Raw genomic sequence first — 16,764 nt, forward strand, 5'->3', positions numbered from 1 at the left:
ACTTCACAGGTGCTGTGCATTTAGTCCTTGTACTGGCCCGTGAGTCAGAGATGATGTTTACGTGTGTATGGGTTTTCTAGACTGGCGAGGAAATCAACATGCAGAGGATGGCTTGCTGTGGGCTGTGCTGCCCTCGAGTTAATGATGCAGCTACAATTTAAACTCAGATGTAGCTGATCCAGAGCTGGTAAATGAAACCCCTGCACCCACTGCCACTTTCATTGTGGTGGAAAAAAGCAGCTAAATACATAGTCATTGCTTCTGATGGTAAACTGCCTAGCAGTTGGAATACTTAGGCCCTTTTTGCTGGGAATTACAATACTGCCTTCCAATTCATTATCCATTATGGTAGTACTATGAAGACTGTCTGATAGTCCCTGGAAAAAGCATGTCCTTCGTAGGACACACACATTCTATCTCTGTTCTCATTCTAAGTGTGCCCTAAGAAGGACAATAGAGGCCCGTACATTTTTTATTTATACTTATATATGCTTAATTACATCATGAAAATTATATAGATGTATGTACAATCTAGGTAATCTTATACATGAATACATACATAAACACAGAAATACATACATGCTACAGAAGCACATTGTTGTCTAACGATGACAAAGAATTACAGAAAAAGATAAGTCCCTTTTGCCATCACCATCTCATTATTACATTCTGTGAATGCTGTGTCCCTGAAGCCAGTCTGTCTCATGCACTTATAGAATATAGCAGCCTGGGTAATGGACATCAGAGGAACTCTGTCAAAAGGATGAAAATGGCTGTACTCAATTAGTAATGTCTGTCCTCTGCACATGGTCAGGAGATGGTCAGATGTGAGCCTTATCACTCTTGTGTTTAGTTATAAGCTACTTATCCTGCACAGGCTATTGTGTGGAACCTTGCTTGAAACCATTCTTCCAAACCTAGCTTAAACTTATTCTTTAAAAGTTCCATATCGAATGTATGCCTGAATTAGTAACTAGGATTTCTGCTTTCCATTTTTCCCCAAGGCAATTTAAGACTTTGAAATGCTTCTGGGAGTGGGGAGGGTGCAATTGTGGGTGTAGATTCCTGCTGCACACAGCCAATAACTGCAGCTTGAAATACCTGCTAGCAGGCTGGATGTTTCATTTTCAAGAATTGAAAACTCTCACCCTTCTGATTTTATATATAATAGTTGAGGCATTTGACGCTGCCGGAAACACTGTTTCTCTCTTGCTCATTTTGTCAAGGAAGGTAGGAAAGAGGCTTTGGCAAGGCTGTACCTTGTAAGGAATAGTTTCCCCCAGCTGTCTGGGAGGTCTGTCAGGAGAACCAGCTAGAAGGCATGCGCTGACAGCCTTAAAGAAAGCACTTCCCAGAGGAGAGTCGGGCATCCGAATCAAGTGGAAATGAGCTAACATCCAGATTCCAGGGTTCTACCCACCAAGTCTCCGATCTAATAGATCTGCTGGGTCTCTGGGAATCTGCATCTTTTAACAAGTTCCAGATACAGATGCTGGATACGACACACTGAGAGCCACTGAGTGTCCTTGGCCTCCATGCTGGCTTAATGCAGGGGCTGGGCCCGAGTAAACAGACTTGAGGTTCTGGGAGAGGACCCAGGTCAGTAGCCGATAGAAGTCTCCCCTTACTAAGATTAGGCTGGCTACACCTACTGTAGGTAAGTCTTCTCAAAAAATAACCAACCACAGACACTATCAAACTGAACCAGTTTTTATTCAAACTTTGATGTGCTGAAATAATTTTATTAAGAAATGAAAAAGGTGTGATTCTAATGTGATCAGCACGTTCACTACAGTACTGGAGACACCAACCCAGTGTCCACTGCTTTCAGGCTGGAGTGGACTTGAAGCTCCCTCCTCCACCTGCCTTAGGGGGAACCTTTTTGTAAAAAAATTGAATATTATCTTCATTTACATTTCAAATGGTAAAACATTTCCCCGTTTTCCCACTCCCTAAAAGACCCCCACCCCTCCTCCCACCCCCTGCCTGCAGGTATAAGCCCCTCCACCCAACCCACTCCCACCTCCCTCCCCTTGATTTCCCTTTGTTGGGGCATCTATTGAGCCTTCACCTGACCAAGGACCACTCCTCCCACTGATGCCCGACAAGGCATTCCTCTGCCACATTTTTGGCTGGAACCATGTGTACTTCTTGGTTGATGGTTTAGTCCCTGGGAGTCCTGAGGCATCTGGGTGGCCCACATCATTGTTCTTCCCATGGGGCTGTAAACCCCTTCAGCTCCTCTGGACCACCTTCCCACTAGAGGGAAGCTTAATTATGGGATACCTCTGAAGAGGGCCTTGATACTGAGTGACTTATTTTGCAGTTGGTGCTTTGAGAGCCTCCTGGCTCAGAGACTAGTAAGTCCCTCTCCCTCTTCTTTTCCCCCTCCTCCTCTCCCTCCCTGTATCTCATCCTCTCCCTATCTCTCCCTCCTCTTCAAACTGGAAAGGAAAGGAACTAATTTCCCAGAGTCCCCATTCTTTATGCCACTGCAGAATAGATTTCTGAGCACTGAAGTCACCAGTGACAACACCCTCCTCTCCTTACCAAGGAGAGCACGCTTTTATTTTCTGACTCTCAGAGAATGAGATGAGACCCCGCAGAAGATATAATCTGAAGCTTCAGTCTTAGAGGCACTGATTTGTGGAGCAGTTAGCCATAAAGATCAAACAGCAGAGTGACGCTTGTCAGTCAGAGATGTAATCTCATCTGCCATGTCCTGGGGAAGACAGCTTCTCAGTACCATGCTTCTTTGTTCTCCCTCCTCCTCCGTTTCTTTCTCTCCACACAACACACCAATAGAGACTACACCGTGTTCCTGGCTGTGTGCAGTATGAGGGCAGCACACGTGCAAGCTCAAAGGAATCAAATAGGTTCCCACACTTCGGGGCTTCGGAGTTGAGTAATCTGTGTGCAGGATTCTGGGGGGGTTAATGCACAGTTCTCAGCCTTGGCCACACAATCGGAGCACTGGGGCAGCCAGGACCCCGACAGTACACTTAAACAGAGCCCAATATTCAGAGAGGTTTCCACTTCAGTTTTATGCTCCCCTGTCACCATCTTGAAATCCTTCATAATTTTTGAGCAAGGATTCCTATATTTTCATTTTCTGCCACGCACTAGAATTATATAGCCAATCCTGTAGGCAGCTATTAAATATAGAAATTCCCAGGCTGCACCCAGACCAATTATTCAAAATCTTAAGATGAAACCCAAATCTTTGTACTCTAATTGCAGGGCCAACTGACATAGGACAGAATTTCTGAACTAGGGTGTTGATGTGTATTTTTGGGGGACACATTAGGTTTATCTAGTGCATTTTTCCAAATTACACACACGGGCTGATAAATATTCTGATTCTGCCTACCTCCCAGGCAGGAGTCTTGGATGAATGGTATCCACTTATGGAATTATTCTGAGATAGGTGTTAGCACATGCTTGTAATACTAGTACTCAGGAGGCCAAGGCAGGAGGATTACTGCCAGCTTGGGAATGCCCTGGGCTGCAGACCATGTCTCAGACAGAAAGACAGTGAGGAGATTTCAAGAGAGAGGAAAGGAAGGAAGACAAGGAAGAAACTCTACTTCCAAGCACTAACCCAAATACAGACTTGCTAGGATAATCACTGCGTCTGACAGAACTACATGAAGCTGTAATGTGGACGGGCCAGGGTGGTCTCTGAATTGTTACTGTTTATCCAGTGACAAAGGGTAAGAAATGAAGTGGGTGTGGCCAGAGCTTTGACTGACATTCAGCTGTCTGCTTTGGAAGCAAGTTTTTGCTGTCTCCTTGCTAATTTGCTTATTAGCAAAATGGATATTTTATTTGCAGGAATGTCGTGGTGATTTGACAGAATGAGGCATGCCATAGTAGATGGCCAAATAGAGAAATATTTGTTGCCTATCTCCACCCAGAAGGAAGAGTTGTATACTCTTCCCCTCAACTCTCAACTCCATCTTTCTCCTAAAGGAAAATAAAACTCATTATGGCAACAAGAGGAAATATTAACCAATATTCAATTAGCATATTCATCAACCATATCAGTTGTATTCATAGTTATTAAATATGAGGCTATCAGAAGGATGGATTCTACTATATATGCATGTTTTACATTCATGCATATATACATATATACACGGCTATTTATACATACACATATATGGATAGATAGACATATATATGTGGCAGGTTTTGTTTAGTACTTGACTTTAAATTTTTTGCATTTTAACTACTCAAGTCATGCTTATTATAACAACGCAACATAAAATTAACTGAACTAAGTTCACTAGTCTCTGCTCTCATGCCCCATCTCCATCCTTCTCTTAGAACCATTTTAAGAAAAAGTAAGTTGATGTCGAAAATACATTTGATATGTATTTTTCATCATGTTCCTTTTGTCTTGACATGCATCCCATATGGCCACACACAACAAGTGACACTCTGTGACGTGTTTCCCTTTTCTCCTTAATAGATATGAACATCTTCCAGTCAACACATACCACTCCACTATTGCTTTCAATATTCCTAGGCATTCCTTGAGATGGATATGAGATGGATATGAGATGGATATGAGATGGATATGAGGTTTCCCAAGTATTTAGTATTCGTCTACTGCTGTGGCAAGCATTCTTATGTGTGAGTGGGAGTGTACACATATGTATGTGTGGGTGTGTATGTTCACCCACAGTATGTTCACACTCTGGAGATCAGAGATTGAGGCTGAATATTTTTACTGACTGTTGTCTCTTACATTTTGAGACAGGGTCTCTGAACCTGTAGCTTGTCAATTTCAACAAGCGTAGGTGGCCAGTGAGCTCCAGGGAATCCTCCTGTCTCCATATCCCCAGCACTCCTACAGACATGTGCCACCATGGAATTTATTTATGTATGTGCTGGGGATCCGAACTAAGATCCTCCAGCTTGAGCCAGAGTCGCTTTACCAGCGGAACCATCTTGTCAGCCCCTATGAGCATTCCTTTATGTGCAACTTTAAGTGTCAGAACTTTGGCTTCTTTTGGGTGATGCGGTAACAGGGTCTCAACGCTTTATGACCCGAGTGGGGGCAAGGCAGAGTCCAAACAAGTGACAATACATATGGCACATACTGACTTTTATTGGCATGCCAGCCACACACCAGGTACTCCAGCAGGTGTGCAAACTCCCAACGTGAGAGAGCCTCGGTCTGACCTCAAGCAATTCACCAAAGCAGCGTATGATTCAATGTCAAAGCCAGTGCTACAAATGATAGCTATCTGGGTATTAGGGCTGGGATGAAATCTTCTTAATGGTGCTTAAGGCCAGCCTCTCCCCCAGCTCCGCATCCTGCCATGCGCAGTAGAATTCAGAGCAGTTTCGCATAAAAGTCCTTTTGCATCGCTCTCTTCCAGTGTTTCCTGATTGGAGCACACAGAAACATGCTAGCCAAGTCATTCCAGTGTGGCCAGTGCTTTATCTGATTGTTCACAGTTTGCTCTATCATTTTCTTTTAGAAGTTCAAGGTGGAAAAAAATGAAAGTTTGCCCAGCAGAAGCCCCTGTTTCTCCTGACAGGCCTTTGACACGCATTTCAGTGAAGCCCTTGCAAGGAGACACTTAACTACCTCCCATGGAAAAAAAAAAACTAGAAGTAACAAAACCTGGAGAAATCATCAAATAACTTTTGAAAGCACATTAAGCGGGACTCAACAGACTTTTTTTTTCTTTTAGACAGCTATGAAATGGTGTCATCAAAATTGTTTTTACTCTTAGTGATTTTACTGGGAAAAAAGATGTTGAAATCCTACTGTACAGCCATTGAGATGTTCCCTTGTGTCTGCTTGGAGGAATAGGTCACTGTTCTGCTGCCAGGCTTCAAGCTGTAGCAGTCCCTGCATTGGACTCTACTCTCCTGCAGAGGTCCAGCTCCTCCAGGTGCCCCCAGCCACTGGCTGAACCTGGTGTGGGGGGTGCTATTTTGAGATCAGGAACCCTCTATTCCCTGCAAGGCTGGTTGAGACTTTGTCGGGTCTGCTTGGGATTTGTTTGCTGTGATCTGGGGCTCTCCGTTCCCACCCTGCTTCCTTCCCTTCTTATCTTTTAGGGATAAACCTGTTCCTCACCTAACTTTTCAGGGTCTGCTTTCCAGAGGACGGACTATGTTCACTTTAATGCGGAAACATCAACTGAAGTACCCACACAGCCTCCATCCCCAGACGCTCGCGCACCAGGCTTTGCAAAAATTGAACTATGATTCTGTCAGAGTGAGGCTGGACATTTCTCTTCAATTATTCAGATGGAGCACACCCACACAAAATATTAAGGGCAGGACAAAACCCAAACTTGGATATGCTCTAAAATTCCACTTCAACTACTCAAACTATCTCTAAGGACAGACACGAGGAGTGTGCTTTAGTATTCCTTCTGTGTTTCCTATGAACTGATTACAACCTAGACATCACAGTTGCATAGAACAATCCAATTTCCATGTCTTCACTCAAATCACAATCCTTCCTTGAGCGCCACTGCTCTTGATAAGATGCCTCCCCTTGTGGCTCCACAGATTGAGAAGGATGAGGAGCCTAATTGCTTGCTTGCTCTTTCAGGGGAGTTTGGCGAGGTGTACAAGGGCCGTTTGAAGCTGCCAGGCAAGAGGGAAATCTATGTAGCCATCAAGACCCTGAAGGCCGGGTACTCTGAAAAACAGCGTCGGGATTTTCTGAGCGAGGCGAGCATCATGGGCCAGTTTGACCATCCCAACATCATTCGCCTGGAGGGTGTCGTCACCAAGAGCCGGCCTGTCATGATCATTACGGAGTTCATGGAGAACGGCGCTTTAGACTCTTTCCTCCGGGTAAGAGCCACAGGGGTTGTGGGGTGGGGTGGTGTTAATATTGCTGGATGGAGGGGTAAGGTCCTGGGGAGAAGTGTCCAGTGAGGATATTCTGCCTTCAGGACTGGATGGTCACATGTGGGCAGGCTTTAACCTTGGAAGGCTAGCAGAGGTTTGTTGTTAAAAGGAAAGACTAACTTTGTACTGGGTAACCAATCAGGAGGCCTCATCCCAGGGAGAGGCCAATCCTTGATCATCATCCCTCACTCAGCAGTCCTTAGCTGCCTATAGCTCTTAGTGTAGGGGTGGAACTCCCTCCCCACCACCATGAGACATTCCCTCTTCCTTGTTAGCACATCGCCTGATATTGTTGTTTTTGTGTGTGTGTGTCTTACTTTTGCAGACATTTCTAAGAGAGGCAGTCTCACGGCAGATTTCCTGGTATTCAGGCTCATACACTCTTTCTGTCCATCAGTTCTTCCAAGATGTTCTCTGAGCCGTAGATCTAAGAGCTTGAGAAAGAATAAGAAATGAAGGGAAGGGTGATATACTTATATTGTAACGAAAGCATATTTAAGATTTTAAATATACTTTAAAAAAAGAGAAGAACGAAGCATAGTCTGAGGTCTCCTCAGGGCAAGGATGATACAGGGAGGGCCTCAATAAATGCTTATAGGTCGAATAAGATAGAAGAAGAAAAAAATGGTCCCGGATATCTCCATTAATTACCGAGACTGAGGAGATGGTCTGTGGCCATTTCTGCCTTTCACCAGCGTAGCCAACCTCCTAGCCAGTTCTCTTCAGTTGGCTAGTCAGAAAGAAAACAGGTTGCCATCTTTTAGAAAATCCCTGAGCCTCCAGCCCTTTAAAGAGGCATCTAAAAGACTCTCACCAGCACCAAGAAATCTTTCCTGCCATCTATGCAGAGCTGTGACTCCCAGCCCTACCTGTAGCAGAAGTGCATGTACCTGGGTGCATTCTAGTTGAGAGATCTATGAACGGTCCCTGTCAGAACTCATGCTCATGAGGCCATGCTCACCATGGAGTCACTTTCTTACCAGAGATCACAGAGGCATATGGAGAATGGATGATAGCCAAACCTAGGCTGGGAGTCAGACCTGACCAAGAATCTCTGGGGCGGGAGCATCTAGTGATGCTGAGAACTGAGAATCTGGAAACAGCATCAAATGGCCAACACCTTCTGAATGAGGACTTTGGGCAAGCAGGCTATGCATGTCCCTACACTCAGTCAACAGCTGTGGTTTCTGATCAAAGGACCATCAAAAGAAACATTAATGGGTTGACTGTTCTGGCAAAGCATACACTGAATACTAGACCTATGTAATAGAAGAAATACAGCTCTAATGCTTTATAACTAATCACCCCAAGACCCTACTGACTTAGCCTAACAGCATGGTTTATAATGCTCATCGATCTGCAATGGAGGCAAGGGTTTGGGCAGAGCATCTAGTTTCTTGTGGAGTTATACAAAAGAACTCAAGCCACAGCTTGAAAGTGTCTGGGCTTTTTCACTCTTGTGTTAACGTGGAGTTTAAATGTGATACCAGCTGTACCTTTTCAAGCCTGTTTGACCCACCTGGATCCAAGGAAAGAGAGAAATCCCTTATTTTAGGAATGACAAAGAACTTACTTCTGCTTTAGTCTCAAGCGGCTAGGGACATGGCTGAGGATAAGGGCCTTGGTTCAGATCCCCGGTACCCATATAAGCAGATGCCTTGGCACATATCAGGAACAACAGTACTGTGTTTGAGATAGGGGACAGGAGACATGTGGATCCTAAGGGCTCTCTGGCCAGCTAGGATAACTGAAACACTGAACTCAATGAGAGACCCTACCTCAAAAAATAAGATAGAAAGAGACTGTGAGAACCACACCAGTCACAACACTCAGTGTTGGTTTCTGGATTTCACAGGCAGGCAGGCAGGTAGGTGCACTCATGTTTCTTGTGGAGTTATACAAAAGAACTCAAGCCAAGGCTTGAAAGTGTCTGGTCTTTTTTACTCTTGTATTAATATGGAGTTAACACAATATATACACACATACAAACACACATACACATACACACAAACACATACATACACACACACACACACACACAGAGAGAGAGAGAGAGAGAGAGAGAGAGAGAGAGAGAGAAAGAGATCCAGCTATAACCACCTTACAGAATACAGCCTACCACAGATGCAGTCCCTCCTTGAGCCTGAATGTTCAGATCTGCCAGTTACCCGCATGTGTAATAGTTTTTGTCTCTATGAGTGAAGAACAGAGATGTGGAGGAGAAGGAGGAGGAAGAAGAGGAGGAGTAAGAGGAGGAGGAGGAGTAAGAGGAGGAGGAGTAAGAGGAGGAGGAGGATGAAGAAGAAGAGGAGGAGGAAGAAGAAGAGGGAGGGGAAGGAGGAGGAGGAAGAGGAAGAGGAAGAAGAGGTGGAGGAGGAGGAGGAACAAGAGGAGGAGGAGGAGGAAGAGGAGAGAGAGAAAGAGAGAGAGAGAGAGAGAGAGAGAGAGAGAGAGAGAGAGAGAGAGAGAGAGAGAGAGAAACTTCTCCTTCTCCAGTGGGAATTTGGCAGACCAGTGGGGAGGTGGATGGCAAGCTGTTGGACAGCTTGGTTTGTGCAGAAGTTAAAGCAAGTGTGGGCCGTTTCACCATCTACAGCAGCTGCATGCTGCTCCCACTCCCAGGAGCAGAGGGGCATGGCCCTGGGATTTGGTTGGTTGGAGGCTGCCCTTTCACACTACTGAAGCTGACTGTTTTTTAGGGCAGTGCATGCTTGTTGCCTAAGCTAGGTAGTTCTGGGAGGTGTTTGAAGAAGTGGGGATGGACAAATTGCAGTAGATTGGGGGTTCAGACCCACGCCTCCTTGAGGGAATGGTTATAGCTCTATTTGGAAACTCTAGCATCTGCCACTGAGCCCATGGTAGATGTTGACTGAATGGAAACTATGCACAATTGTTTTTAGAGAGTAGCGGAGAGTTCAGGGAATGCTGTGTGCCTGCCCGTGGCATCTCATTCACTATCTTTGTAGACACAGGAAAGTGAGGCATACACTGTGCTTTCCCAGGGGCAAGCATTTATGATCAGAGATCTTGTGAAGGAAATGAAGGTATCTAGAGGCAAGCATCGTCTGGGGCAGCCTCCAGACCCTTTCTGGACTCATCTCCTTTGTGTTGCTTGATTCTGTCTCAGAGAAAGTCACTACATGGTTGGAAGAATGTAATCAGAGTCTGTCCCCAGGTCACCTATAGGACAGGGAGATACATCCTCCAAGAGACTCTGAGAATCAAAGCCCCATCCTGTTACTCCTCCCAGGCAGAGAATTTTCCACCTGGGGCCCAGGACACATAGACTTGGGGTTCTTTCATGATAATGAGAATGCATGTATGCCCGATGGAAGGAACCCTAGGGGCAAGAGAGAAGCACAGAAAAACAGAGGTGAGGGCACAGACAGATAGAAAGGGTGGCAAGAGAGGACAGAGCCCAGAGCAGCGAGGAAACGAAGCGTTTCTGACTGCTTGCACCTCGTGAAGGCAGGTAATCTATAAATCTAATTTCAGCCTTACTACTGAACCCTGGAGCATAGCAACATTAATTGATGTATCTGCAGCTTGATAAAATTGAAAAAATAGGTCATCAGTTCAGTTCTACAGGGTCCATCTTCTGGGAGGGAGGATAATTTTAGGACCACCATTTTAAAAAAAAGAAAGGAAAAGAGTTAGTTCTTAAACTGTACAACCGTTCCTTTTCTGACTATCCTGGACTTAGCAGCTTCGAGAGGGCGCTCCACTCACTCTGGCCTTGGGTCAGAGCCTCACAGATCCACATCTCCTCTTATCCACTCTCAATTCTTATCTTTGAATGACTTGGAATTCCTGTCTTCGGGAAGGATTGGAAACACCCAGGAGGTGGTTCCTCGGTGCTAATTGTTTTAAATGGAAGAGTTTTGGATTGCCTAGTTAATTATTGAATATTTTCTTCTTGGTCCCAAGATCTAATGGTACCCATCTCATGGCTCTTCCCTAAGCTTCAAAACCATTCCTGAGCTCAGATCCATTTATGGTCAAAAGCTTCTGGTCATCACTGTTGGTTCACTCATAGATGGTCATTTCTATAAGACTCTTGGAAGTCCCTCATTGGTGCCAGATGGGACAGTTTTCATCAGAGGAGCTCACTCATGGAGCTAAGCTAGAAGGAAGCAGCTAAGAAAAGAATATCAAATTGGAAGCCCCGAGACTGAACCTCCCCACCTTGGCTCCGGCTATGAGTCATCCTGTGGCCTGGAGTTAACTCAATTTTCCAATCTATAAACTAAAGGCATTGAGCTGGATGAGCTTGAAAGTTCTCTTTTAGTTAAAAAAAAAAAAAAGATCTATGATTCATTCTCTTCAAACAAATCAAATAAGGGTTTCATTTCCTGAAGTGGATTTGTCAATGAAAGTGGAAATACCTAAATCCTCCCTGTCTGCTATGAGGGCCGCCAAGTGGCTCCATGCATTTGCTGGAAAGCAATTTCAGTAGAAAGCACTTGAGAACGAGAAGAAAGTTTTAAATCACCCCATCCAGGTCTGCATCTCCTCACCGTACCATGGTTTTTTTTCCCCACGGGAGCAGCATGGAGCCCAGTTGCTTCTTAATGTCGCCAAGAGAAACCAGGTGGTGGTTGCTCTGTTTTGCTTATTTTCTATGCTGGTGTTCTTATCTCTGCAATTACAAAGGCTGTGCACAGCCATGCTATGTAATTTAAGGGATAATGCTTGCCTCTCAAAACAGTTTTCCAGTGCCTGTGAGATGGCTCAGTGGGTAAAGGGGCTTGGCGCCAGCCTGGCCACTTGAGTTCAAACCCCAGAAACGACATAGTGGAGAGAATCAAGTTGTCCTTTGACCTCCATACAGGCACCATACCAGTGGATGGAGCAAGAAGCAATTGAACACATCGGGGGAAATGTAGCATGTTTATATCCGTAGGTTTCCACCAAGATAGTTAATTCAGCAGTAAGGACCTTTCCTGCAGAGGTGTGCTTACCATGCAGCGAGCTTCTAAGGAAACTGTTGCCCATTGCAGAGTCAGCATATTCCAGGGGATGAGGCGTGGAACAGGAGTTCAAAGTCCAGATAACAGCAGCATCCTCAAGTGACTTTTCTCCCTGTGACGCTTAGGCAGCTGTCTCCTCCACACACTACCGAAGGCAGCCATTACCTGAGGGTCAACAATGGAATGTCAGCAGAGAAGTAATCTGCCACTCCAGATTTAGACTTGTGTTGTAACTCAAACCCACATAGAGTGATTTAAGGCTGATCACACAGATCCTCCGGACTTTCTTTATCTTCACTGTGAAAACAATACAATATTGTCTGCCTTTTCTTCTGCCCAGGGACAGTTTGAAGGCTCTGATCATATTCTGGGAAGTATTATTTTCCATTTGAAAGTCAAGTAATTGAAGACACTGGTATTGGTGAATTGAATCCCATTTCAAGTGTCTGTCATCAAGTCTTCTTCATTCACTAATGGCAGTTTGTAGGCAGTTGGGTACCTTTACCATACTGACCCATTCTATGTTGAACTCAAAACGCCCGTTGGGCTGGGGTTTCCAAGAGCAATGACCATAGAGTATTTTTCACACATTCAGAAAAACACCAGGAACCCAGAGCTGGACCTTAGCTTCCCTCAACAGGGACATTTGAGGTCCATAGAGGAGGTGACTGAGAGGAAGGGACAGCCTGGCTCTTGGATACCATAATAACTGATGATATCAGAGCAGCATAAGGCTCCAAATGAAGACTTCTGACCTGTGACCTCATTGAACCTCCCTAAGAGACCAGGAAGAGGAGACACTGGCCTCTTAAGATTTAGCTGTGGAGATCATGACTCTGCAGGCTAAATCACTTGATTAGGCCAATGAACGGCAGAGCCTGGGTCCAAACTATACTTGAATCCAGACACCAAATATTTAAACACTTCTGACCTCTGCTCACCTCAAAAACTATAGTGATGCCTGGTCTGAATTTAAAACACAAGGCAAAGCCAGGTATACTGCAGCAAATTTAAGCCAAAATACAGATTTCAATATATATACTTGCCTATACCTTTATCATTGTGGGTAAGCACACTGTCCAGAGTGAAATCTTTAGTGAGATACCAATTTTTCAATCTAATGTCACCTACACATATGAAGAAGGAATAAGAAAAATCGAGTTGGAATAAAAATCCAGCCTGTGTGACTTGAAGCTGGTCTGCAGCTTTAGAATCTACAGAAGTTGTATGGGAACATTCTGAGGGGGCAAATCTCCCAGCTAAATGCTTGGAGAAAGGGCTGGGCACTCCTGAGAAACCAGCTGGCTTCGGTAGAAGGTTCTGATGGAAGTTCACTCCGGAGGAGGATTTGAATCATCCCTGGTACATTCATCCTTCACAGATGGGCAAATCAGTCAGTCTTTCCACAAACCAATGTGGCACTTTTATTTTAGGTCCTCAGAAAGAAATGCCACAGAAAAAGCATTCTTGGCAGGTCAGGAGGTGGTTAGGAATCGAGTCAGGAGCAGCCCGACCTATGGAGTGTGTCCTACTTAGCTTCTCTGTGGCTGTGCTAATACACTGACCAAAAGCAACTCAGGGAGGAAGAGTTTGTTTCATTTAAAATGTCACAGTCCTTCATAGAGAGAAGCCAGGCAGGAACTGCAGCAGAAGCAGAAACGATGCTGCTTGGCTTGCTCCCCGTGACTTTCTCAGTATTCTTTCTTCTCCTACCCAGAACCACCTGTCCACTGGTGACACAACCCACAGTGGCCTGGACCCTCCCACATTAATCATTGGTCAAGAAAATGACTCACAGTCATGCCCACAGATAATCTGATGGAGGTAATTCATCAGTTGAGATTTCCCTCTTGTGTCTAGGTTTGTATCAAGTTGACAACACCAATCCGTATTCCTCCATGGAATCATTGCCTACTGATGGATTCTGGAGAAGGGACAGCTCTTTTGTAGCATATGCAAAAATGGTGCACCCCATCCTTGTTGCAAGGAGATAACAGATGTGGTGTATTGTGCAATCTATCCAGTAGATGTTCAATAAAATGGGGGCTCCTCTCATTTTATGTGTTTCACATATGGACTTCTAAGGCAGAGGATGTGGCTTGCCTATACCCATGGTCAACAATAACTAGACTAGACCTCAGGTATCTTGCCACCTTTCACTTTTTCTCCAGTTGCAGTATTTCCATGTCTAGGGTGTGCTCTAATTAATATAAAATACAACTCACTACCCTTTACGGAAGCACCTAAGAACAAACTATATGGTAAGGTAAGTTCCTGGCAGCATGGCTCAGGGCTCACTGATTTAATCACTGTCTCAGAGGTAAGATGCTGAGGTTGTATATAGCAAAAATAAGGCACATTCTACTTGATGAAAATCTGTCTAATGGGAAAGGCATCCATGCTTGGAATGGAGTCTACCAGTGACAAGAGAAAGCAATAATGCAGCCGGGCATTGTGAGGGTCACTAGTAGGGTTCCAGGTGCCAGATACACAGTGTGTGAGCTTTAGCCCCCACTGACCATGGTCAGGGGAACATGGTTACACAAAGCTTGACAGCTCAGAAAATACAAAGATGCCTGAGAGTTTGGGAAATAGCAAGATATGCCGGTCATTTAACTGTTTGTGCTTTTTAAGGTGTTGAGGCTCCCTGCTCCTTCTATTCTCTGCTCAAGTTTTCATCACTTAAAATATTATGGGGACCTCTAGAGATGGGGGTTCTTGTGCCCAAAAAGTTAGAGTCAAATAACAGAGTCAGAAGGTTGTACTATACACACAGCCACAGAGTTCTAAGTTGTAATGGATAAGGCCATTTGGTAATACATTTGAAAACAGTGTTCGGAGAATGCTAATTACATTGGAATGAGGGGGTCATAAGGATATCATCTTTGAGGAAGGGAATTTAAGCAGAAAGCAAAAGACATATAAGGATGGGCTTAGAAAGAAAGGAACAGGAGAAATGGAATTTAAGAAATTCCAGGGCAAGTTGGACTTGCCTTGGAAAGGACAAAGAGTTCTCTAGTCCATGTGGCTTTATTTAGCATGAGTGCATGATGCTAGAGCCCAAGGCAAGGCAGTAGCTGATCCTTGGGGTCTCCTGAGCTGTACTGAGGAGTTGGGAGATTTTCCTTAATGCAACTGGAAGCTATTAGAGAGTTTAAGCCAGGGAGTGACATGGCCTGATTTATGTCTTGAAGAGATGGCCCTGGCTGCCATGGAGAGAATGGATTGTAGGGGTGCAGGTGCAGGAGGCTGTTACAGGTGATGGATGGCGATGACTTGTTTGGAATGGTGGCAGTGGAAAGGGAAAGGAGTGGACGGCTTTGAGATGTAATTTGGAGATGAAATCGACAGGGCTTGGCAAGGAGAGAGAGCAAAGCATTCAAGGGAAGAGATGAGGAGGAGGGAGGAGCAGGAAGAGGCAGTGGCGGGCTGAGAGCTGGGTGCTGACAGAAGGCTGACAAGCCATCAGCTGTGCCGTCTAGGCTCCCGATTAGCCACTGAAGTCCATCTTGATCCTGATCTCTTTTTTGTCTTAACACAGCAAAATGATGGACAGTTCACCGTGATCCAGCTTGTGGGGATGCTAAGGGGCATCGCTGCTGGCATGAAGTACCTATCTGAGATGAATTATGTGCACCGGGACCTGGCTGCTAGGAACATTCTGGTCAACAGCAACCTGGTGTGCAAAGTATCTGACTTTGGCCTCTCTCGCTACCTGCAGGATGACACTTCAGATCCCACTTATACCAGCTCCTTGGTGAGTCTTTAGTCCACTCAGGGAAATCATGGCATGAATCAATGATGACCGAAGAAGGTATCTTTAGGCCTGTAGTTGAACTTTTCCCCTACTTAAGGAGTCAGATGCTGGGCACCCTATCCATCCAGTAGGAATAACCGCAGTTAGTGTCCAGGTAAAGATTTGACCACCGCTCATGAGAAGGAGCTGCTGTCTATGTGGAAGCCACTGTGTTCCTTAGCCAGTGGCAAGAACTGTTTCGAACAGATGAATTTGGAGAATCCAAATTGGGAGAGTGGCACCAGCAATGTCTTTCATAAGGAAAGAACTCTAGGCAAAACTGGGGTTTCTGGTCCCCAGTTGAACTGGGCATTGCGCCATCAGAATCCAGTTTTGTCTCCTAACTTGCTTCCAGGGGGCTTTAAGTACCAGTTCCATTCCGAGGGCTGAAACCTGATCTTCTCTCAGCCTCCCCCTCCATATCCTGAGCAGCTCTAATCTCTACCCCACGGCCTCCTTCACACAATCCCTCTTGGAACCATAAGACATTCAAAATAGAGTTCCGGCTTTCCTCTCCAGTATAGCCGCCCCATCTCTATAGCTGGCACCATATAACTAGAGACTGAAATAAATGAGTCACCAACGATTACTCCTGTGCCTCAGCATCCCATTCCAATCCTTGCTGATGTCTAGGAAACCTATCCCGACTCTTCCTCCACTGCCTCTGACTTTATGAGACTGCATTCTCTTTGGCCTGGGCTGCTATAGTGGTTGTCTAGCCCATTCATGGCCCAAAAATATCTTTCACTGACTCCCTATCTACTTTAAACTTAAAAAATGAAATGTACAAATTAAAATAATACAGAGAATCAGGAACATAAAAAAATATCTAGTGAATGACAACTCTCCCATGGTAGGAATCTGTAGACTCCTCTGTTAGAGTCATCTGGCTAGTATTTTAGGCTTTGTTGGCCAAGAGGCAAAGTGGAGAATTATATAAAGAATTATGTAACCATTTTCAGTGTGACCCTTTGAAAAGTGATAGACATTGTTCTGAGCTCCTAGGCTACAAACAAGAGAGAGACCAGATGGATCAGGCCAAAGTGTCCAGCCACTGCCTGGAAGCATCCTTGTTAGATTAGATGTGTCTCCTTTCACATTTCTCTTTGA

General features: G+C 45.0%; 1 protein-coding gene across 1 annotated transcript in view; it reads left to right on the forward strand.

Moving 5' to 3' along the window:
* Ephb1 (EPH receptor B1) overlaps positions 1-16,764 on the forward strand; it is a 451,676-nt gene that overhangs the window by 389,104 nt on the left and 45,808 nt on the right. The window contains exons 11-12 of the mRNA XM_052187529.1: positions 6,584-6,831; positions 15,400-15,615. Coding sequence (XP_052043489.1) covers positions 6,584-6,831; positions 15,400-15,615 — 464 coding nt within the window. The remainder of the gene's footprint in view (positions 1-6,583; positions 6,832-15,399; positions 15,616-16,764) is intronic.

Source organism: Apodemus sylvaticus, chromosome 7 (genome assembly GCF_947179515.1).
Source record: "Apodemus sylvaticus chromosome 7, mApoSyl1.1, whole genome shotgun sequence".
NCBI lineage: Eukaryota > Metazoa > Chordata > Mammalia > Rodentia > Muridae > Apodemus > Apodemus sylvaticus.